The sequence below is a fragment of the Rhincodon typus genome, chromosome 28, assembly GCF_021869965.1.
Source record: "Rhincodon typus isolate 14 chromosome 28, sRhiTyp1.1, whole genome shotgun sequence".
Classification (NCBI taxonomy): domain Eukaryota; kingdom Metazoa; phylum Chordata; class Chondrichthyes; order Orectolobiformes; family Rhincodontidae; genus Rhincodon; species Rhincodon typus.
This window is the reverse complement of record NC_063359.1, coordinates 9,318,015-9,343,577: the sequence shown is the minus strand read 5'-3', so window position 1 is coordinate 9,343,577 and position 25,563 is coordinate 9,318,015. Positions and strand designations below refer to the sequence as shown.

Here is a 25,563-nt window from a genome sequence, read left to right as displayed (position 1 = left end):
TTTTCTGATGAAGGGTCTAGGCCCGAAACGTCAGCCTCTCTGCTCCTATGATGCTGCTTGGCCTGCTGTGTTCATCCAGCCCTGCACCTTGTTGTCACTGGTTACTGTGGAGCTGATTACAGCCCATGACTTATTAGACAGTGAGCTCCTAGTGCACAAAAATATTTTTATCATGAAGGTGCATGAGGCGGGATACAGCTGATGAAAGTGATGTTGGGGTAGTGGAGTTAACATCTGTGTATAGTGGGAGGAGAAGGTAAGAGGGACTGATTACAGAGGTTACAGTGGGGTTTCCCTATGTTTTCTGTCACTGGCGAATACAGAGAGCTTGGCTAAAATCTACATGATTACACACAACACCATTTTCATAAAGTACTTTAAAAACAAACATTCTCATATTTACATGATGGATTATCATATGTTGATCCATAATATCTGAACTCTAATGTCACTACACAGCTTTTTTATTATTGTGAGATAGAAAGAACTGCAGATGTGGAAAAAGGATCCTGACCTGAAACATCGGCACAGTGGCTCAGTGGTTAGCACTGCTACCTCACAGCACCAGGGACCTAGGTTCAATTCCACCCTTGGGCAACTGGAGTTTGCACATTCTCCCTGTGTCTGCATGGGTTTCCTCCCACAGTCCAAAGATGTGTGTGTTAGGTGGATTGGCCATGCTAAATTGCCTATAGTGCTCAGGGATATGTAGATTGGGGGATGGGTCTGGATGGGATGTTCTGAGGGTCAGTGTGGATTTGTTGGGCCGAAGGGCCTGTTCCCACACTCTAGGGATTCTATGATCAACTTTCCTGATGCTGCCTGGCCTGCTGTGTTCCTCCAGCTCCACACTGTGTTATCTCTTTTTTATTATTGTATTTTTGCTGCCATCTGGAGTCAAGTAAATCTTCAAGTGTTGCAATAGTGTCATGTTGGAAGAAAGTGAGTTAGGGGAGTGCTGGTTTACCTGCAGTGCTTCATATTATAAATATCATATGATATTTTAATGTGGTTGGGAGAGTTTGTTACTTGCGATTTGAATAAAAAAAACCCTTTCCAACAAAGAAGTTTGAAAATCACAGGTCTAAGTGACATTCCCTGGTTCAGCCTCTGTAGTGTCCATTCATGTATTTTTCAATCTTAAGGATAACATTTGCTTTCACTGTTACAAAGATCCCAGACACCTTGTAAATTTTTCAATTCCTGGCTGACCAGAACTTGCATAAGAAGTCTAAAGGTAAATGCAAATGTGAGGAACTTGCTGCAAAACCCTTTATTTTACCTTAGCAACCATGCCACAATATTATCTATGAAGCAAAAAGAAAGATGCTTTTAAATGACTTCAGTATATTTTTTCAGGGAGTGGCATCCCTTTAATTGCCAGCAGTGATGGACAATTCCACAATGAGATATTGAAATGACTGAGCAAACCATTCAATTGAATCACAGCTAGAAAGTCTCAAATAAGGAATGAAACTGTATGGAGCACATGCCATTGACTAAGACACCAGGAATGGCAAACAGAGACTTTGCAAAAGAAGCAGGCAGACTCAACTTACCGATAGATTTGCTTTCTTAAATGCACTGGTAAAGCACTCAGTATTAATTCCAAACTATTAGTTGTGGTCCAACAGCCCTGCAAAGTTATCCTCACTAAGGGCTGGGGGCTGGTGCCAAAATTGGGAGAGTTGTCTCACAGACTGGGCAAATGAATGCCTGACAGTCCTTCTCACAGAATTATACCTTACACACCATGTGCCAGACAATGCCATCACCATCCCTGGGGATGTCCTGTCCTACTGGCAGGATGGTCATAGCAGAGGTGACAGCACAGTGGTATATATTCAGGAGAGAGTTGTCAAAGGTATCCTCAATGTTGACTTGGACCACATGAATTCTCATGGCTTCAGGTCAAACAAGGGCAAGGAATCCTCCCTCTTATTATCACGCAGCGTCCTGCCTTGGCTGATAAATGAGCATTGTTCAACACAGTATGTACCCTGGGTGGAGAATTTCAATGTCCACCACCAACTGTGGCTCAGTGGCATCACTACTGCTCAAGCTGGTCAGGTGCTAAAGGGCATAGCTGCTAGATTGGGTCTGCAGCAGGTGGTGAGGGAACCAGCAAGAGGAAAAAACACAACTGACCTCATCCTTACCAGTCTGTCTGCTGCAGATGCATCTGTCCATTGCAGTATTGGTAAGAGTGACCACCATACAATCCCACCTTCACACTGAGAATACCCTCCATCATGTTGTGTGGCACAATCACCATGCTTAATGGAACAGACTTTGAACAGATCTAGCAACTCAAGACTGGGCATCTGTGAGGTGCTGTGGACACCAACAGCCGTAGAATCATACTCCAACCACATGGCCCAGCATATCCTCCACTCAATCATTACCATCAAACCAGGAGATCAACTCTGGTTCAGCGGAGAGCGCAGGGGGGCACGGCAGGAGCAGCAGCAGGCATACCTAAAAATGAGGGGTCAACCTGGTGAAGCTATGAAACAGGTCAAACAACATAAGCAGCAAGTGCTAGAGAGAGCAAAGCGATTACGCAACCAATGGATCAATCTAGGCAAATCACGGCAAAACGTAGCGATGAAAAGAGGCTGGTGTATGTAGGAACAAAATGTGAAAACCTTTGAAAATGAAGATTTTAAGTTGATGGCATTAGGAGCATTAGATGTATGGGATCAGGAGCAAACTTCTTTCCCCTAAGTCAAGATAGACTGACAACTGGGGCTTGGTTTGGAGAGGATTCAAGAAGTAACGTTCGGGATGAGTTGAACTTCCAGAAAGTGAAGGGTGGGGGACGAACAAATAAGTCGAGCTCATATAAAGGTTGGTGGTCGTGGGGGCGGGGGATGTTCAAGACGCAGAAGCAAATGCAGATAAGATTGTGAAATCAGAGGTTGGAAACCTTTATAATGTTAAAGATTCCAGGTCAGAAACTCCACTCCAGGTCAAAAAGAATGCTAGAGTTACAAACGACTGAAACAATGATGAGGAAGAGGAGTGGAGTTGGCAGTCACAGGGTCCAGTTCGTTGGGGCTGGTACCCTTGAGTTCCCAACACCAGGCACACATTAAACAAAAAAGCTGATTGCACAGAAGTGGCCATGGGAAGAAGTGAAAAAAGAGACAGTTAGATATCACTGTAGGTTTAGAAGTTGGCTCTGTCTGTGGATGTTGTTAAAAGGCAGCATATAGATAATAAAAAAGGGCCAAAGATGGATCTTGTAGAGAATTTATAAGTAACAATTCTAAGGTGCAGTGACAAGTATTTCTAGGATTGACTGGACAGCTAACAACAGAACTAATCAAGTATAATGCCACCATGTTGAATTACAAGGAAAGCCATGGAAAATACATAAAATGATTGACATGTCCAGGGGGAGAAGTAAGATAGCGCAGATATTGAGAATGTCCTGTTGACTGTACTTTGAGTTGCTGTGGTACAGACATCTCACTGGAGGGTTACAAACAGTGACAAGTACTCCATTGCACTTCTTACATCAAACTTTGAAAATTGCAAAGAACATATGAGCGAGCAGAAGATGCGCTAATCAGTACAGAATGCCAATCCTCCATCTTCTACTTGTGCTGGAGGGTTGGCAATGGTGCTGTCACTGGAATTCTTTGAATATGGAAAGGCTTTGTTTTGATGGCAGTCATGAAAAACAAAGGCAGGAGGTTAAAAAGGTAACTTTACAGGTGGTTAAAAATGCCTACTTCCGTTTGTGCACAGCTCCTCGCATCCAGAAAGATATCAGAATGCTTATGAGATTAGAGTAAAAAGACAGACAAGGCACTGAAATGAAAGGGAACTAAAAGTGAGCAACTAACAGCATATTTGAAAAGCAGACATTATGGGAGGCTTTTAAATGTGGAGAAGAATTGATCGAACTTGGGCAGAGTACCAAGGAACAGGGTCGGAATGATTTAAAGATCTGGCATGTGTTCAAGAGTAAGTCAGAATGAGCCGAGCACATAGAAGATTTGGAAACCAAAGAAAAGAATCTTAGATTAATTTACATTCACATAACCAGTCCTTGAGCATACTGATCTCTGGGTAACGGGAGTACAAAGCTGATTGTGGATGAAGATAAGAGCTGTAGGATTTTATTGCATTGCTTCATCATCAAGAACTAAGTCAAGCTGGGCTCATTTCCATAATGGAGGAATAAGGTTGACTGAGAATGAAGCCCTGATGAAAAATAAGAACTCAGCAAGAGAAATCTGAATCTGCATTTTACATGTGTTGGATATGATATGCCCAGTACCTGGTATAACAGTTGATCATGACCTTGACTACCCTTGGCTCACTTGATACCCTACGTCTCCCTCCTATTTTAGGTCCATTAGGCTGTTGGCTAGCATGAGGAAGGATGTCCATAACCATTGGCAATGGCTTCATGCTTCTGTGAGTTGCTGGCTAATCTAACGGCAGGTAACTCTGGTCCCGGCAGTGACACCATAAGCAGTAGCCGCTGATGGATTTGCAGGCAGTCCCAAATAGATTTTTTTTAAAATTATAGAATCCCTACAGTGTGGAAACAGGCCCTTCAGCCCAACAAGTCCACACTGACCCTCAGAGCATCCCATCCTGACCCATCCCCCTCTAACCCACCGAATCTGAACATCCCTGAACACTATGGGCAATTTAGTACAGCCAATCCACCGAGCCTGCACATTTATGGACTGTGGGAGGAAACCGGAGCACCCGGAGGAAACCTACGCAGACACGGGGAGAATGTGCACACTCCACACAGACAGTCACTCAAGGCTGGAATCAAACCCGGGTCCCTGGCGCTGTGAGGCAGCAGTGCTAACCACTGAGCCACCGTGCCATGCATGTGATGCGGACCTGGTATGTCCTTGTTCTGGCTGGGATTGGACCGGCTGTCCTTGGCAAGAGGAGGGTACAGATTGCAGGGACTGAGATTGACAGAGTTAGGTGTGGACAGGAAACATGGTAGGAAGAATAATCTTGGGAACTGAGGTTCTGACCAGCAAAGAACCCCCATCCGAGAAACCCGGTAAGGACTTGGCTGCGTGGCATTGACTCTTGTTGCCAACCTCATCTGCTGTTAACAAAACCTCAAAGTGGGTAGAATGGGACTCTTCAGTGACCATTACAATCTTAGCGCCCCAGGGATTCAGGGTTGGGTCATCACCAGATGGCCCCCTTATGAAATATGTGTGAACAGGTAACAAGCAAGATGCTGCTGGAATTTTATGCTCCTCTCTCACCTGCATTGCGGTAGGCTGGGAGGTGTCTATTAATACTTTGCTTTAATCTGCCTGTTTATGCACTGTTTCACATGGCCACTCATAATAATGGTGAGATTTCTATATCTGAGGTGCATCACTAAACTCCTGGAACATTCTGTTTGGCAAGATCTGCATCGCCGCCTTTTTTCCTTTTCCTCCGTAATCAATCCTAAAACAAATCAAACTAAATATCCTGGCAGGCCATCTTCCCTCTCCAAGCATTTGTGCACTGACCATGTCATGTTAAATGATAGTTATCCACCAGGTCTTGTATGGATGTCAAACCAGGCAGATTGACACTGATTGGTGAAGGCGTTGCCCTGAAAAATGAACTTATGGCTCAGTGGTTAGCACTGTGACCTCACAGGGACCTGCGTTCGATTCCAGTCTCAGGTGACTGTCTGCGTGGAGTTTGCATGTTCTTCCCGTTTTGTGTAGGTTTCCTCCCACAGTTCAAAGATGTGTACGCTAGGTGGATTGGATGTGCTAAACTGTCCTGTATTGTCCAGGGTTGTGCAGGCTGGCTGGAATAGTCATAGTAAGAATAAACCATTTGAGGATGCTCTTTGGAGGGTTGATGCAGACCTGATGGGCTGAATGTCCTCCTTCTGTACTGCAGGGATTCCATGAAAATGGTTGTCAACTATTTTCTCGAGTTGAAACAGACACAGTGCATGTGCATATTTTATCTATAAAGGGACAGCATGGTGGCTCAGTGGTTAGCACTGCTGCCTCACAGTGTCAGGGATCCAGATTTGATTCCACCCTTGGGTGACTGTCTGTGTGGAGTTTGCACATTCTCCCCGTGTCTTTGTGGGTTTCTCCAGGTGCTCCGGTTTCCTGCCACAGTCCAAAGATGTACAGGCTAGGTGGATTGGCCATGTGAAATTGCTCATCGTGTTCAGGGATGTGTAGAATAGGTGTGTTACAGGGAAAGGGTAGGGGCTGGGTCCTGGTGGGACACTCTGAGGGCTGTTGTGAACTTGTTGGGCTGAAGGGCCTGTTTCCACAAGGTATGGATTCTATGAACTGAGCCCTGTATATTAACACCCAGTACACACTAGTGCACCACAGTGCAAACCCAACTGACAATCCTACATTGGTTGTCTGGGGAAAAAAAATTCTTTACACACTCAGGATTATCCAGCAAATACTGTCCATATTTCAGAATCATATCTGAAGTTGTAGACTGTGAGTTTTGCAAGCATAAGTTAGTTGGGTATGGTCAATACCTTGCTTGTTGTGAACAGCCAAAGCAATGTGCTGTTTGATACAATCTGTCTTGGAGGCACATAGCTTACATACTTAGCATCACACCAACACTGTAATTCATATACAACATTACATGTTTGTGTATCAGGTAGAACATCATTTGAGTGCAAGACAGAAAGCTTTGATGAACTTGTCTACTGTTAGTAATGTAATACTTAGTTTTTTGATAGGGCAGCATTGTGCAGATTCACCAAACCTGGATCATGTGTTCAGTCTTGAAATCATACTCGCCAAAAAAGCAACACAAGAGGGTATACATCTTTTTCCAAATCATCCTGTAATCCTGGGGAATGGTCACTCTCTTCCAAACTTCCACTTTCTTTCCACCTCGGTACCAGACTCCTCCATCTTCCAATATTGACCAATATCTCCTGTCGTTCCTTATGCTCAGTAATTGTGATCTGGAATGTCAAGCTAAAAGTACTTGCTGCAAGTGGTTTTGATTCAAAAATTCAAGCCACCCTGGAACTCCCACATTCAGTAAGATTTCCACAATACAAATCACAGGAGTTTGCGACCATTATACTTTTAAACTTGATCTATCCAGCTTTTATATATGCATATATTGATATAAAAACCTATATAGCGAGCAACTACTTACAATGCAGCCATGAGGACCTGATTTGATCATGAACCTGAAATAAACCTTAAATGTCCTTTTCATTGTCTTGTTGTATATAGAACTAATATGATATTAACATATTTCTTTGCCTCTTTTCCACAGATGTGTTTATATACTATATGCATTCAAGTTCACTTGAATCAGCACTTCCACAGTAAATAGTTATTGGGCCTTCCCTCTTACTTTTTCTGCATTTATTCTGCGCAACTGCCTACATGCAGTTGGATGTATTGAATGCTGACTGGATTGGCTGCCTGTTATATGCAATACCAGATGTTCAGCTTCACTGCAGTCACACCCGATATTAACTCTTCTCAATGTTGGTGTCAGCTACCAAACCACTTGGAGAATTGTTCAAGCAAAGACAGATTTAGACTTAGATTTTGGATTTTATTGTCACGTGTACTCAAGTGCAGAAGTACAGGAGTACATGTGAAAAATGTATAACGTTGCCACGAATGGCTCCATCTTAGGTACAAAAAAATCTTAGCTACAAAGTGGTAAGAAAAACGAGAGTTAGAAGTTGAGCATTACTTCACAGAATAGTAGAAAAACAAAGAAATAGATAATTGTTAACATTAAAATCTTTCATAGTTTAAACGAGGTAAATAAAGGAATAAGAAGTTCAATAGTCTTTGATGAATCCTCCGCCTATCTTGCTGTGCTGTCTGTTCTCCCCGATGCAGATACAATTGCTGTTGCTGAAACTGCCACCTCTCTGTTCTCGCCGGTGGCTCCAGAACATGCCCGGGCAGGATCCACTCACATGCCGAAACAAGACACTGCCATGAGCTGCCGAGAGACCAGCCGACATACTGCCGAGAGACCAGGCTGAGAGCCAGCTTTCTCGCCTTGCGCTCATGTCAGAGAAAGTAAAGATCGCTTTGCGAAGAGTACACAGCAACTAAACATTCAACGTGACCTGGTTTGTGAGCAGTTGGTCAGCTGAGCAACTTACCTATTCCTTCCTCATACAGTAGTGAAGCAGTCTGACTTTTTCCAGTAGCTTCGGTATAGTCAATGCAGGAAGCAACTAAACCTCATTTCATCATTTTAATTGAAATATCCATCACAAGGAGAGAGTCTCTTAGCTAATTAAATATAGGCACTGTGTTGTTAAGTCCTTTTTTGCCATTGCCCCAACATTAACAAATTAGATGGTGACCTTTTAAATAACCTTCCATCAATTCTGCAGTCACAGCACAATTACCAGGATAGAAGTGAGAATGAATGAGTTCAAAGAATAATAACTATCACCTATTTTTGGATCAGCATTGGATGATGAAGTGTGAAATTTCATCCTTTCTCCATTCCAATGCACGATTCTAATTAGGCAATAAACCTGGCTGGATTCTTTTGGCTGTCTTATATTTAAATATTTTCTTAGGAGGACCTGAAGAAGATTCAAAAATGATGATGCAGTCTGTTGCCTTTCAATTACCATGGTAAAATTACAGAACTGGGTTCCTTAAAGTTCATCAATTGAAGCTTTTCATCTCACAGCATTTGTCATTGACGTCAGAGAAAGCTTGGCTCAATGAAATGACACTAAACAATTTGTAATTTCTAACTCTTTTCATTTAGGGGAGCTCTGATTTTTGAGTTAGTGTTCCCATTGCTTTATTGATTCTTGAAGCACGAAGCACATTCCAGGCAATATCAGAAATTATCAGGGCCAGGCTTCTCTCTACCAAGGGGTATAGCTTGAGTTGGGGAATTTCAGTTTGGGTTGAGGAATCGCATTAGACCCAATGTTTGCTCTAAGGAAGTGGAAATATTAGCTAGTCAGATCTGCAGACCCTGGACGCAATTCAGAGACAGCCATGAAAGTGGTCAATCACTGAGGTGGACTGGTTATTGGGCCCATTTTGATTACCTGGGATGCCTTCCCAGTTATTTTAGATACTGTAAGACCTCTAACCCTCACCCCTCAACACATCCAGCCACTCCCATTGATCTTGCACGTCAACTCCTGTCATACGCCACCCATGCCCCTCATACCCTGTGGCCCCTCAATTCCAACTAAAACCATACATCCACCACCCATTCACCTGATACCCAGATGGCTTCTGCATGCTAACTAATTACCCCTACCTATCACTCATGTCCCCTCTTACCATGTCACATAACTCCTCACACCACTATTCACCTAATATCCACCAAATGCAGATGTAGAGATGAAAACAAAAGTTCGAATAATGTAATACACCTCTTACAGACATTTGACAGTGAAAACTATTCCTTTACAAAACTTCTAAATCTAAAGTAGTCAACATTTTATATAAAAAAGCTTATATTTAGTCCATACATGAAACATATCTGATCCTTTAATAATGTCTTTAAACTGTCACTCAAATATGAACTCAGATCCTGGCTGAAATAATGCTTTGCAAGAAAGCATTCTTTTATTTTCAAAAAATTTTTATAAATATTTTTGTTCTTAAAACTCAGCCAAATATTCATGATGATCTCAGCTTTAACTGCAGATTTTGTGAAATGTCACTATTGAAATTGTGGATCATCTGGTCATGGTGTTTTGAGATCTGTAGCAGATGCCCTGTCAATTAAAACAATCCAGCTATTTTTTGATTAAAAAAAGACTCTCGCTGATCGCTCAATTCTGTTTTCCACTTGAGTTTAAAGAATGACACTTAAGCAAATTTTAACTTGTCCTTCACAAGTATTTATGAATACTCTGTCAATTCATAACTCTCACACTGTGGGTTGAGATTATTGAAATGGGGTCTGCTAAAACTTAGCACACACATCAAAGGCCCTACTGAGTTTGAGTTTCCTGCCTGTGTCATTAATGCCCCATTCTTTTACTTTACCAGGAAAAGATGCTATTTTGTTAATAATAGGAGTGTGCCTTCTCTTCACCATTTATAAAGTTCTCTAGTATCTTCCCAACTCTGCGAAAATATGGTCCTTTTTTTAAAGACTTTTAACCAATTACAACTGTGACTACACACCTGAAAGTATGTCAATGGCTGCAAAGCATTTTGGGTTGGGGGGGCTGTGGTTGTGAAAGGTGCTTTATTAATGCAAATCTATCATTCATTTTTACCTATAAACATTGCCATTACATTTATACCTTTGTGCACAGGTGTTACATTATCTGCTTGAAGAAATGAAGGAAGTACGAAATGCAATATTAATTCTAATGAGTTGATCGATACAAATGGGGTCATTGCTAAGCTCTAGCTCTGGATTGTTAAAGGAACTGAGATTGCAAACTCTGAAAAGTTCAGCTTCCAGAAGCTGACTGTAAACCGCAGCCATTGGGTCATTTGCAAAAGGAAATTTTTGAAAACATAGGGTGATTGTAACTTTTAAGAATTAGAAAAACTATTATCACTATTCCCTACATTACTTTATTACATTTGTCTGGGTGTTTTTCCTTCAGAGAATATAACACATGATTATGTACAACAGCTGTAGTGAGTAGGTGTATGGCATGACACATAGCCACACTGTATTAATGCATCAAAAATAGATTAATTCATGGGATTCACTGAGTTGAATATTCACACATTATTTTTTGTTCATTACCATCCAGAATGAAATTAATTAAAAGGGATGGTACTTTCAATTCACCAGGGACCGTAAGGATACAATGCAGCACCATACTTACTACACCTGGCAACAAGAAGCTTTACTTGCAGAAAATAATAAACTTGAGTAAAGGGGGTAGGAGACTACTGTGTAACTGGTGTAGGCAAACAAACGGATCAATTTTAAAACTCCAAACACACTCTGGTCTCCATTTCCCTGAAATGTCTCCAGTGGGAAAGTGTGCCAATGTGATTTAACTAAAAGCAACATGGATCATAATTGACCAGGGTGCCAACCTAAAGTTGCCCCACTCAATAAAGGCATCTACTGACTGGACCATGTTCCTGCGATATTCTATCAGATTTCAGGTTAGCTTTCTTTTACCTCCAATGGAAACTACAGGTTAAACTTTCAGTGAAATGGAATGCCCATTAACACACCTTAATATTCAAGTGCTTGTAATATCATAACTCTAACATCCAAACCACTCTTACTGGTGCCACCCTTTAAAGGCAGAAAGCATGGAGACGGTTGAGGTAGAGGCGATCTACTGGTGGTGTTAAAAACCTTGAGGAGTTTAAGTCAGTCAAACAGGGAACTGCTATTTCCACTGGCCACTGAATTTTCAAAATAGAAGACTTGACCTCAGCTACGCTCCAATATATTATGAATGCAATGACAATGCTGGTAATTAGTCAAACACAATAACACGTCATTGTCAACAAAATCAGTAACTGTAGGACAAGGGATAGGGATCAGCACTGAAAGAACTGAGGGAAAGGTGAGGAGAATTTTTAAATACAATTGTCAGAGAGTGGGACGACCAATCCATAATACAGGAGCAAACAAAATTTACAGGGCTTTTAAAAAGGAGAAGTGGACAACTATTTATGTATAAAATATTTATGGATATGTGTAAAGGCCAGAGGAATGGAATTATGTGAATATGCATCAGAAGGAACAGCTTAATGGGCTAAACAGGCTCTTTGCATCTGATACACAAGTCTCTGAAATCGTGGGCGATAGGTCCCTCTAATTGGGATCTGACCTGACAGGAATCTTAGGGCAGAACTAAGACTGTATCAGGGCAGGTCCTGCTCCAACTGATCTGACTAGATTGATTTTGTTCAGAAGATTTCTCTGCTCCTACTGGGTGGTTTATACAGCTATTGCAAACTGACTCAAGGTCGAGTTACTCTACTGAGTGGCAACATGGTGCTTTGGGAAACCCTTTGTAGAGGTTTTCTTCATCCAAACGGATCGTAACAGACAAGCCTTGTTCCCCTTATGTCACACGTAAATGAACAATTGGTAGCTGTTCTCAGTAGCAGCACTATGGTTTGAGAAGTGAGTGAAGGAAGTTAACAGGTCTTTTCTGCCTGCTGCACTGGTTCACTTTTTGATCTGTTTTCGCAGGCTGCTCTTGCCCACTAAACTCTGCAGGATGCAATACATGGAGGCTGTTTTCTGATGGTGTAATGTTGACAGCTACCGCTAGGGTGCCTTGCTGCATGACTGCAAACATGAGAGAAGGTTGAACTCTACAAGCGCGGACCAACATTATGGCTCATGCAGAAGTGAGATCGGGAATAACTGAATAGGAATTATCAGGTGGTCAATTGTTCACTTGCAGAAAGTGAGTAAATTCTGAAACACCACTGTAATTACAACTCACAAGCATTACACTCCACATCTTGCACGGGGTTGAGGAGCAGACCAATCTCCATTCAGTTAAATCCGCACAGTCATTCAAATAGAACATTTAAGAGTAACATCTTAGAAATTAAAATCTTTTACAAGGGTGAAAGTCCTTTTCAACATGCAAGACTTGTCTTCAGGAGGGATAGTAAATATCATGGAAAAAAAACAAGTCCAGGCTAACACTTCATATGTAATACATCGCAACTGAACACAGTTCAAACTAATACAAGGTTTCCATATACTGTGACGGGTTGATAGGTAGAATAGTGGAAACATAAACCTGGCATCATTTATACACTTTATATCATCATTGGGAGTCTTGTATCTTTTCTTGATGAGGTAGCATAGGCCAATTAGCCTCTTTTTTACCTCCATCCTTGTGACTTGAACACATGACAAGAGTCCAGAATTCTTCAAATCTTATGTTAAGTAGTGGTGTAATAATGGTGTAAAAACAATCATAGAGTAAAGGTCTGAGAAAATCTGGCTGCATTAGGGCAAGTTTTAAGTGACATGTCCAACATTCACTGTCATGTTTGCTCATTCGTGAACTCTCTCTTAAAATGCCCTGTCACTTATTAACACAACCCTACGCACCACTATTTCAATTCCCTGTGAAAGAGCAAAGAGCCATCCTGCCCTAATGCCAGCAGAGGCAGCCAAAGGAGTCACAATGTCAGGAGCACAGACAAGTGAAAGCCTGTCAGGTTAGGGAACATCATCTCAGTGCCAGAAATGGACAGCACCATGCATCATTCCCATGCACACATTCCCCACTGCAGCCACTGAACCAACTCTCACACAGCAGGATTTCCACTCCCTGGATCCTTAATCCTGGGGAACGCCCATTGCCGGCCACTTAAGTTTCAAACTGGCAATTAAATAACACACCTTCCCTAAAAAAGGTGATGTGAGAATCTCAGTGGCTCTTCAGTCAGGGAGCGAAAAACTCCCCACCCCATCACCAAAATTAAATTCCACCTTTTGTGCCAGTCCTGTGCTTTCCTTATTACCAGATAGTCTATTCTGATTTTCTTTCGTTTACGCTGTTCTTTTAGATATCTGTTTGCTGCATGTTAATAAGATTGGAAGAAAGTTTTGGCACGAGGCAGCAGGATCAGCTGAATGTGGATATTGCGCCAATATAAATATTGGCATAACTTATCAAATTTTAGCAAATTCCAGATTAATGTTCTTCATTCAATGGTTCATTATAGGACTGTAGTCACTTCATTGAACAAAGTAGACTGTTGTTATGGGGACTAGTGTGTCATATAAATGCTTCATATGAACACTGAAATGTGTTTGAAATTTGCATTCCCCAATCCCTCCCATTCAATTACCCCTTGCCTTCCTGAAAACTTACCTTGCAAATGCAATCTGCTCTCAGGACTCTGCAGTAGAACAGAACTCACTGAATCAAGGTTCTCATAACTGCTACACCCCAGAGGTCCAGTCCGTGTCTCTGTTACCTGCAACACCAAAGTATTTTACATTTACATTATGGAATCAGCACAATCTCAATTTCTCATGTTAAAACTGAATTAAATCTAATCATGGGTGTGTGTCAAAGAATGATGACTGCCACCTCTGACTGAATGTGGAGGCTTCTACATGACCTGTAACCTTCACCCAGCCCACTCATACTGATAGTAGCTTACATGACTGTTGCATGTCCTTGTTTCAAGAATATAATTAGTCATTTAATGTCCATAAGACAAGCATAAAGCTTATAAAATCAGAATGTACTCAAGTGGAACTGGATACTTAAGTGTCATCATAAGACTATTGAAAATATCAATTACCTCAAAATGTTAATAAAGGTTGATAGGTTCACTCTCTCCTATTTTACTCTAGTTTAAATAATACAATTTTATTTAACTCTTTACATCATTTATTTTGATTTTTTTTAATAGTTGGAATAAAAATTACATAATTTTTATAAGGTTCCCTCCAGTCTTTCAACATCAGAGATCAAATTTTCTATAATTTGCTCACTTACAAATGAAGCTTCACAACATTAAAATAGTTAATTTCAATTGTTGAGGCTTTATTAACCTTTGGAGAAGAGTGAATAATCTAAAGAGCCTATACCAGGCCCTGATGGGGCTCAACTTGCCCAGCTACAATTATCCAAATTGTTCAAATAACAACAAAGGATACTTTTCATCGCAGTGGCTTAAGCCCCAGTCATGCAGCCCATACATGGATAAAGTGCCAACACATGTTAAGCTATGCCTGTCAATAAAGCCCCAGGTAACATTGCAGCATCTTGTCTTGTTAAATGCTGTGATGGCTCATTTCAATATCAGACTAACCAATGCACACAGAACCCTCCTTGTTCCCTGATTCAGTCTTCTTCAGCACTCTGCCAGTGGGATTACTGTAATATAAATACGGATAACCACGTTTGGAATAGGTTTATGGAAAACTAATTAAAGAATTTATGCATGACTGAGATAATACTTTTTAATTTTCTCTGACTTTCGGTGTAAGCTTCAATAATTTTGAATGAAAAGGGAGGAAAATGGATACGGTCTCATTAAGAGACAGTTCCATTTCTAACCTAAGCAGTAAAGATCAATGATAGAGATTTTGCCTTTGCAGTTCTAAGCATACAGACAAGTCAAGAATCATTTTGCAATCATCCAACATTGCAGACAATCTGCACTGTCTTTCTGTTTTCTGTGATACCATACAGCAACCTTGTTCTAATGAAGGATGTCTTATAATGAGGGTATTCTATAGGTTACCTTCATTAAATGAAGCAGCAAGAGCAATGCGGTGTCCTGGACGCTGCTGTGTGTCAGAGATGTTAACAAAAGGGCTGCACACTATTACTGAACTTGGGAATAACATGAACAGTGTGACTGTCAATGAGAGCTTTTTGCTTGCTACATACAGTACATAACTGCAATATTCCTCCCGAGGCTATCTTTTCACTGCAATGAAACGATCTGCAATTGCCAAGGTTTCATTCAGATCCTGTCCCATAACCTGCCCTCAGGTTGCACTGCGCATTTGCCTGTGATGTTTGGGTGAGTTATTTAACTATTGCTGTACCAAAGCTGTGATTTACTTTGGTATTCTCCAATACACAATAATATGAAATAAATCCATACAAACGGTTTATTAACAGGGCATTGTCATATTCGGTTGGCTGGGCTTGTGAATTGGCTTTTCCTTTATATAAAAATAGCACAATGATAAAAAAAACACAAAATATAAATTATGTACAATAACAAAAGTGGTGTACATTTCAAGATACTGTGATATCCATGTTAAACACAAAGGCATATTGATAAGTTATAGACTTCAGGGTCCATACATAAAGGTCATCATTTCCGTTTTTTTATACTGGCTGCCTATCCACACTATTTCTAGGTCAAAGTGGCAAGTTCCAATATCTACCCAAGGTACCAATATCGCAAACAACAAATGAGAGCCTGGGCTGCAGAGCATGAGAGATTACATAAATTACTTCATTCCAAAAAGACAGGTTAATATTTTGGGTTAGAATTGTTACAGGCTTTATACATCTGCAAAGAATATGCACCTCTGTAACATCACAATACAAGTGCTTTATGCCAACCTGATGCTTTGTGCTACTGAGTTCACACCTGAGTTCACATAATGAAATGAAAAGTCATTTTCTTCAGAGACCTTGACTCTAGAAGAGAGGAAGATTTCTTCTGATCACGCTGAACTAGATTTGAACTCAGGTGTCAGAATCTACAGTAACCTTGAATAATTATAACTCCTGAACTATTTCTCCAATTTATTTCTGCCTTCAGCACTATATTACTAGCAATATAAATCTTTATGCTGGATTGATAAATTTTAGACTGATCAATCCCAAATTTTTTGATTGAAATGCTCAAGCAAGGATTGATGAAGAAGATAGCATCTGAATACTTCAAAGGAGAGCAGAGAAATCTTCCTGTTTTTTTCAGCCTCGATATATATCCCTCAACCAACACCACTGAAGCAGATTATCTGATCATTTATTTCAAGCTGTCTATCAAATACTTGGTGTGTTAAATTAGCTGTTACATGTCTTCTGTTACAAATGATGATGCTTCAAAAGTAATTGGCTGTAAAATATTTTGGAACATCCTGAAGCTTTCACTCAAATCACCATCAACTCTTCCTACAGTTGAAAAGCTGGACTCATTTCAATTTACCCTGCTTCACAGAAACAATGAGTTGTGAAAAAGACAAATAAAACACAGTTGGAGTGTTTGGGGCCTTATTATGATGCAATATAGGAGTGGGGTTAAGATTTTATCAAAGTTAAAGTGCTCTAAAATCAGTTTTGATTGTGAAAAAAGTTACTTTATCTATCATTCTAGATATGAATTGTTGACAAAATAAAAGCCGAAAGAACTATGGATGCTGTAAATCAGAGAAAAGAAGGCAGAAATTGCTGGAAAAGCTCAGCAGGTCTGGCAGCATCTGGAGACAGAAATCAGAGTTAACGCTTCCAGTCAAGTAACCCTTGTCATTTGACCTGAAATGTTAACTCTGATTTCTCTCCACAGATGCTGCCAGACCTGCTGAGCTTTTCCAGCAATTTCTATTTTTGTCTATGAATTGTCGACTGTGAGCTTAACTTAGTCTTATGAACCCACTGGAAAAATAAGAAATTTTTTTTATTATTACTGTGAGTGTAAATCATGTGGCTCTGTACTATTCCAATTTAAGGTCATTTTTAACCATTTTAATTTTGTAAGAGTCCACAAGGCCTCTGACCTTAAATTAACGCTGCTTAACCTTAAAATCATAATCAAAAGACAACAAGAAAAATGTAGTTTTTCACATGTCTCTGCCTCACTGACAATGTGCATTCGATCAAAGATTTTAACTCAGTAGAGAATGATCCTGTGCCAGAATGGGTCAATGGAATCAGATATACTATTATGTAGTTCATCCTCTTCCCCTGAGCTCCTCAAAATGTGAAATTATGAAATCATGAAAGGTTATTGCAGTTTCTTTTCATCCCAGTGATGATGCAGTTTCAGGTCTCTCCTCTCAGCTGGGAGCCATTTGCCTGGTGACATTTGTAGAAGTATCACTCAGCAATACACAGCTCCATTGAAAATCCCAAGGCAGAGTACAAATTATCTTTGGGTATTTTGAGATGAGGTTAAAACGCCACTGTCAGCATGTGTCCCATAATGGGTGTGTTGATGGGTACATGCACTAAGCAAGTAGATTCAGAAGACTGTTTGGAGGGTGATTTAAATAATCGCCAGAATCTAGAACATCTCCAGTTGAAGGAAGCATCCACCAATGAACCTTCTGGACATTGATTACAGACAATTTGTTACACAATATGGAATGACCCAGGTAGAGATCATGAATCAGCGCCCCTTTTCTAACCCCCTCTTGGCTGATTGCAATGAATGTTTTTTTTTAGAATACAGCTATCACACTTCAATAAAATGATGTAGCTCCCTAGAAAACAAAGGAGCCAATTACCAAGGTTTTTTTCAGGAAAAAAGAAGAGAAGTTTCATTGCCTACTGACCACAAGAAGAAATAATAGAAATGTGACATCAAACACACACAGCTAATGATTTTTAAAGGACCGTGTCTGGTACAGACAAGGTTTATAATGGTCAGGCAATTTGTAAGTGACAGCCCTTGAAGTGTTCTAACCTGAGACCAGAGTTGTTTAATTGTTGACTGGCAGCCTCAGCAATTTCAATATTTGTAGAAATCTTTAATATCTTTGCAGATATCTTTGTGTACTGCAAATCTACCTTCTTTAGACAATAGACACACTGAGATTCCTCCAGCTCCATAGCTCTAAGATTGCCCTTGTTGGCAGCATTGTAAATAGGGCCGAGCCATTTGCTTACCATACAAACTTGAAGCAAATGTATCAATAGCTACTCTGATCAGATACTTTCTTGTTGTATGCTGCACAATCTCTTAAAATGGCTCATGGTCACACCAGATCTTGATAAGTCCCAATTCTACTTCAAAGTACTCAAAGGCTTGAGCAACAGGTTAAACTAGCTGTTTCAAGTTGCTACTATGCAGGAGTAACTTCTGTGGTTTTACTAATGACAGGATACTGCAGCCAGGTCAGAAAGGCATTCTGCCTCTCTCACAAGGGAGTAATGTGCTATATGAATTTCAGTGCTGGTGTGCAGCTCGTATGTCACAATGACTGGTGGGTCATATCACACAGGATCTCTCTTTGGCTGTTCACAACAGCAAGTTACTGATGTATCCAGCCAGCCTGAGCATGCAAAACTTGCAACATAGTGTTCATCATCAGATATGATTCTACAAATTGAACAATATTTGTTCGATAAGCCTAAGTGTGCAAAGAATTATGCTGACAACCAATTTAGGATTGTCAGTCAGGCTTGCGGTATGGCATATTTGAGTGTACTGAAAACTACTTTTTAACATTAAAGACCCTGCTCTTTGCTGACAGAAAGAATGTGCTCATATATTGTACCTAGTACAACTCAGCAAAACAGGTGTCCCCCATTCACTGATTCATTACTCAGTGTAATATCTTGACCAATAAAATTTAATCTGTCTGGTTTAAAATTTAAACAAAATCACAGAATCCCTTAAGTGTGGAAGCAAGCCATTCGGCTCATCGAGTCTGCACCGACCCTCGAAAGAGCATCCCACCCAGACCCATTCCCCCAACCTTATTCCTGTAACCCTGCATTTCCCATGACTAATCCACCCAACCTACACATCCCTGGCACTGTGGGCAATGTAGCACGGCCAATCCACCTACCCTGTACATCTTTAGACTGTCAGTTAATTGTCAATTAACATTACCTGGTACATTTTTCATGCCATGCCTCTACTAGTCTACTAGTTCACTGGTCAAACAACCAGAACTGTCCCCTCATTCAGTATAAATGCTGCTTGTCCCCATTATATATCTACCACTGTTGAAACAAATGTGAGTGGAATTTGAGGATAGTGACAGGCATGCTTAGTAGACATAAAACGTGTGGCAAGTCCCACTTGTCTTGCCTCACATGACGATCAAACATATTTCAGCTGTAAGTTACTGCATACCAGGGCATTCACAATTTCTCCAGCACATCTCAAGAATATATAAGTATCACCTTCCAATCCAGCTCTCCCCATTTCACAGCTATCAGCTTTAGGCTTGGGTACAACTTCCCCAACTCCTCGTAGAGAAGAGCAAATATGTCACTTCCCTGCATCAACTGTTCCACTGCCAGAGATGGCAACACTTGGGCAGCATTTTGCTCTTCTTTCTGTCCTATGTCGGCAAGATTCCCAAATGCTCTCTTAAGAATCCTGAAGCCATTGTACCATCCTAGAGAGGGAAGACATCATGTCAACAACCAAACCTAAAGTTCTTGTAAATATTTCAACCTTGATGTGGCATGCTGGTTGCCACAGCCTCCCTGCGCCCTCCCACACCCTCCTAAAAAGGGTGGTTGTTGCCAAATGAGACATTCCTGCAGCCTGGCCTATTTCTAAATTAATATAATTATGACCTTAAGTGGCATCAGTCTAACCTGGCCAACACATTTTTCTTTAATCACATCCCAGAACAATAGAGCTGTGTCCCTTTAATGAATCAATTCCTGCACCATGTCACAAGGACTCACCTGTATCGCAGAATCAGTTTTGCAGCATCAGTTTAGACTAGTGTTCCTTCTTGTGGCTAAGTTAGTCACATCTAATAGTTCCTGTGGGACACAGCAACTGTGATAGGTCTTCACTTATTCTTTTGCAACAATGCTGGAAATCACAGCTGGTCAGGCAGCATCCGTGGAGAGAAAGCAAGCTAACGATGTGAGTCTGTCTGACTCTTCATCAGAGCTGACGTGAAGTGTGGAGGGGGCATCATTTATACAACAGTCGGGGGGGGGGTGTGGAGTGCTGGGGAAGAAAGGGTGTTGATAGTGCAGATAAGTGACTGGAATGTGAGAAGGGCGGAACAATGATGTGTCCAACTGCCAAACTGGAAAAAAACAGACAGTCCCAGTGGAGTGGGGGAAGAGGAGAAAGGACATGGTGACAGAAAATGCATTAAGTAAAGCTAAAAGAAAGGAAAGAAATGGGAGTGAGTTCACAATTCGAAGGTGTTGAACTCAATATTAAGTCCACTCACGCTGTCGTGAGTGATGGGAAGGGGCAATGGCAGAAGCACGGGTGATGGGTCAGATGGAGTTGAGGGCCCTGTCAACCACAGTAAGCTGGAAGCCATGGTTATGGAAGAAGGAAGTCATGTCACCAGCGCTGTTTTGGAAAGCGGCATCACCTGAACAGATCTGCCCGTGCTCCTTCCCATCACTCACAACAGCGTGATCGGGTCCCCCATGTCCTTAATTTTCATCCTTCCACCCTCCGCATTCAAGTGGTCATCTTCCACCATTTCACACAATTCCGGTAGAACACCACTACCAAACACATCTTCCCCTCACTCCCCTATCTGCATTTTGCAGGGATCGTTCCCTCTGGGACACCCTAGGCAATTCCTCAATGACTACCAACACTAACTCTCCTTCTCACAGCACCTTCCCATGTAACCACAGAAGGTGCAACACTTGCCCCTTCACCTCCTCCCAGCTCACCATCCAATGGCCTAAACAGTCTTGCTAGGTGAAGCAGCATTTCACCTGCATCTCCGCCAATCTTATGTGGCCAACTCTACATTGGAGAAGTCAAACAAGGACTGGGTGATCACTTTGCAGAACACCTCCAGTCCATGCGCAAGCATGACCCTGACCTTCCCATAGCTGGTCACTTGAACACAGCGTCCTGCCCACATGCTCACTTGTCTGTCGTTGGCATGCTCCAGTGAATCACACAGCAAACTGGAGGAACAACATCTCATCTTCAGACTAGGCACATTACAACCTTCTGGACTTAATACTGAGTTCAGCACCTTCGGATTATGAACTCACTCCCATTTCTTCCCTTTCTTTTAGCTTTACTTGTTGCATTTTCTGTCACCATGTCCTCTCTCCCCTTCCCCCACCCCAGGGGGATGAATTGTACTTTCCAGTCTGGCAGTTGGACACACTATTGTTCTGCCATTCTCACATTCTGATCACTTAATCTGCACTATCAGCACCTTTGCTCCCCCAGCACTCCAACTCCCCACTGTTGCATAAATGATGCTCCCTCCACGTCAGCTCTGACCAAAAGTCATTCAGACTTGAAACCTTAGCTTGCTCTCTCTCCACAGATGTTGCCTAACCCGCTGTGATTGAGCACTTTTTTATTTTCACTTTCAGTCGCCATACCTAAATATTGTTGTTACTGCTGTTATTGTACCTTTGCTATACGTAGTCAGCAAGTGCAGAAGTCAGACTCTATGTAAGTCTGACATATTTCAGGAGAGTAAACAGTTAATAATGATAGCATTAGCGACATTAAACTTCAAGACAACTGTCCTGTTGAAATCCCGGTCCTTACAATACATGTTACATGAGCTTACAATATAGGGAAGCTCTCTGACTATATCATACTGGCAGTGGTGCTTGATCCAATAAATCATGTCAATTATCATTTGATTCTGCTCAGAAATTGACATTATGAGTGCCTGTTGAAATTTTTAATGCAAGACTGTAGTACTCAGACAATATACCTCACAAGTAATGCCTCATCACCAGAATCAGAAGTACAACAGTGTCTTTGTTGTTCAGATGTCTCAGAATTGTAAGAGTGTTCACGACTCAAACGTCAGGGTATTGTGAAATGGCTACAATACAAAAATAATGAAAAATACATAACATTTCCTTTCTGTTGGAACGGAACACCTTGAGCTTGAGAAGTTCTCCAAAGCTATCAAGGAACAAAATTAAAGAACACTGTCGCAAATCCTAAAAGTACAAAATTGTTCATTGTTGCTAAAACCCGTGAAAAATTGAAAGACCTTGACCGCAAGGTACAGCCTTTCTACTGCTGCAAGATATAAGTTATCTACGTCTGTGGAAAATGAGATAATGGCACTCAACTATTGAGGAGTCATCAGACAGTCCCAAGTTACCAGTGGAATTCTGTGAAAAGATAGGGATTTAAAATTCCAATTAAATTGCCTCTCTAACTCATGCTTTATAAAACTATTTGAAAACTGTACATTGATTCAATTAGATAAGATAGAACAAACACACAAGACTGCACACTACAATAAAAAGCAATATGATAGCTTCCTTCTGTCACAAGAGTGTAGCCGCAATAATTATCTAATTTATGCTTTGTGCATAATATCACTGCTGTGTAATGTGCCTGGCAAAAATTTTCTGTAACAACAATTTCCATTCACATAGTGCCTTTAAAGTTGCAAAGTGCTTCACAAGAGTGTTAGTCATTAATATTTGATAATGTTGGAGGAGTCCGGAGATCTTAAGAGTATTGGAGGACCTTATTTAGCTAGGGAAGCATAAGGCCATGGAGGATTTAGAAACAGGGATGAGAATTTTAAACATTAAGATGTTGCCAGACTAGGAGCCAATGTAGGTCAGTGAGCATAGCCATTAAACCTGCATTCTACTTACTGAGTGGCACTGTGAATGAAAAGTCTAGAAATTGCCAAATGTAATAAATGTTGCATTTATTCCACTCCTTTTATTTATGTTATCCATTTGTAAAATTTGTAATTTCTTAATAATTAATAATTGACTCCTTCTTACTTATACAGGCAACATTTTATCGTGCTTAATTTTAATCTGTATATATTTTCTTTACTATCAAGAAGCTGCTGTATTCATTAATACGAGCCTTTCATCTTTGCTTAATGCTGTATAAATGTGACCCTAACTTTAATTAAATGACAAATATCAATTGTGTTGTAAAGCAAAACAGTGTTGCTACAAAGAGAATAGATGTAGAAAGGTTGACATGAAGACACTTTTCATAAAATCACAGTACAGATGAATGATAATGTTGGAAATGATGGTCTCTTTAAAAATGAACCAGAGGTAATAGGGAGTAGCTGATGCTCATGCAAGCACAAATTCATACAGTGATAGCAAGGAGGTCTTGTGGTGCATTGGCAGTGTCCTGACATAGGAGGCCCGGGTTCAAGTCTAACCTGCTCCAGTGATACGTAGTAACACTCTGAACAGGGTGTTTAGAAAATAGCGCACACAGTGGCAGTATAGGGGTTTATGGTGCAGTACTACTGTCCCTACCTCTGGACCAAGAGGCCAAGGTTTAAGTCTCCCCTGCTCCAGAGGTAATAACATCTCTGAACAGCGTGGCTTTTAAAAAAAGGTTTCCTTGATTTGGCAATGGGTTTGTTGAAAACATAAAAAGGGCTCACTCTTTTCCTACCCTTCCTTAATTTTGTTATTGTTGCATTGCCCCTCATGGGTAGTGCGTATTAATTGTTAATTCTTTAGTTTGCCAAATGGGTGACTTTTTTTTAAAGATTACAAAGGGCTGTTTTTCTTTCACCTCACCACACCCCTTCATACCTTTGTTATTGCTGCATTGTCCTTAGTGGGCTGCTCTTGTCAATCATTGTACGCTTTATTAGTTAACTGGTTAATTTGGTAGTAAGCCTGTGTTGCCCTGTTTTGGTTAATTGGGTGAGTGGGCTTATTTGCAACTAAACAGCTGGTGTTTCTCAGTAAAGGGATTTGGTCAGGTAGGGAAGAGAACAAACTGGAGTTTGTATTGAACTCTGAAATGAAAATAAACTGTGGTGGAAGATAGACTGACTCCTGCTTTGGTAAATTGATTATTAGCAACATGATAATGGAGGCCATTTAACCAACTGTTTTTGTACCATTTCACTGGAAGAGCTATCCAATGAACTGCAATTCACTCTTGCACTTCATTCTTTCCATTTCAAAGATTTTTCATTCATTACAAAATTATTGCTCATCTGCTTTACCATACTTTCCAGTGGTGCATTCCAGGTCATAAGAACTCATGTAAAAAACAACTCCTGAAATCCCAACTGGTAAATTACACTAAATCTGTGACCTCTGAATACTGACCATCCTATTAGAGGAAACATTTTCTCTTAATTTATTCAAATAAATCCTCTTATGATATTGACCATTTTTATTTAAACTCCCCTAACCTCTCTGCTGTTAGGAAAACAACCAATGTTTATTTAATGTCTTCAGATAACTGAAGTCCCTTATCCTGTGTGTTTTTTTTGGCTCATTATTTCTTGTGTAAATTTTAAAAAGCAAATGTCAATGTCAATCACTATTTATGTAATAATATACTGCAGGCTCTGACAATCAAGCCAATACATCAATATGTCAAAGTAGATTAGACATTTGCTTTGACTGAGATGTCTGATCTGAATAGCTGAACAAGAGACTGAAAGGATATAGATAGCTCCAAACATATACCCTTTGTAGTTATTTCACCTTCTAAACAGTCAAAGGCTTTCTACTGTGTGCATCTTCTAGCTTCTTTTCTGAAAGTGGGAAAAACAAGCAATCATTATGCACAATAACTGGTTTCTTTAATCCTAGATTTATAGCGGGGTACTAATGATTCTTAGAAGTTCTTTCCCATAGTGTAGGAGAGCACTGAACTCTTAACGAAACATGAAGTGATGAATTCTGGCCTTTAGCAAAACTTTAAGTCTGGCAGATTTCATAAGTTTGTTTTTCTGTGTCCTGATAGGATTATATCCATTTCAGTGAGTTAAAACAACCGTAGGTAGAAAAATGAGTAAAACATACTTCACTTTTTGCCTTTTGCCTCACAAAAGAAGCCTGAAAGCCACAAGGGAGTGACCTTGGAATACAGGCAGGGTAATATAGGAGGCAATTAACCTATTTCACCTATAGATGGCAGCCCAATTCAACTATCCTATCAACCTGGAAGTCAAACTCAGGCTTTAAATAGTGTTCAATGGTCTTCTGTATCAGTATTCTTTCAAAACTGATTTTTTTTTTCATCTCAAACTTACACATTAAAACTTGTGTAGTGTTAGGAAGATAGGTATCAATCCAGAATGAGTTTGAGAGTTCTACAGTCATTGTGGGATCACATGCTGTGTTAAATGGTTGCTGGATTTGCCTGCATTAATGGTTGCTTAAGTTAGGTTGCAGGAGACAGACCTTCAAAGAGGTTTATGAGAATGCTTACTGGGCAGGACAGTGACAGAAATGCCCAGGGCACTGTGGTTGGTGGA

The 25,563-nt window shown here is 40.6% G+C and overlaps 1 protein-coding gene across 1 annotated transcript in view; it reads right to left on the bottom strand.

Moving 5' to 3' along the window:
• Nucleotides 1–25,563, bottom strand: part of brinp1 (bone morphogenetic protein/retinoic acid inducible neural-specific 1) — a 107,149-nt gene that overhangs the window by 29,513 nt on the left and 52,073 nt on the right. The window contains exon 4 of the mRNA XM_048613350.1: nucleotides 13,799–13,904. Within this exon, the coding sequence (XP_048469307.1) occupies nucleotides 13,799–13,904 (106 nt within the window). The remainder of the gene's footprint in view (nucleotides 1–13,798; nucleotides 13,905–25,563) is intronic.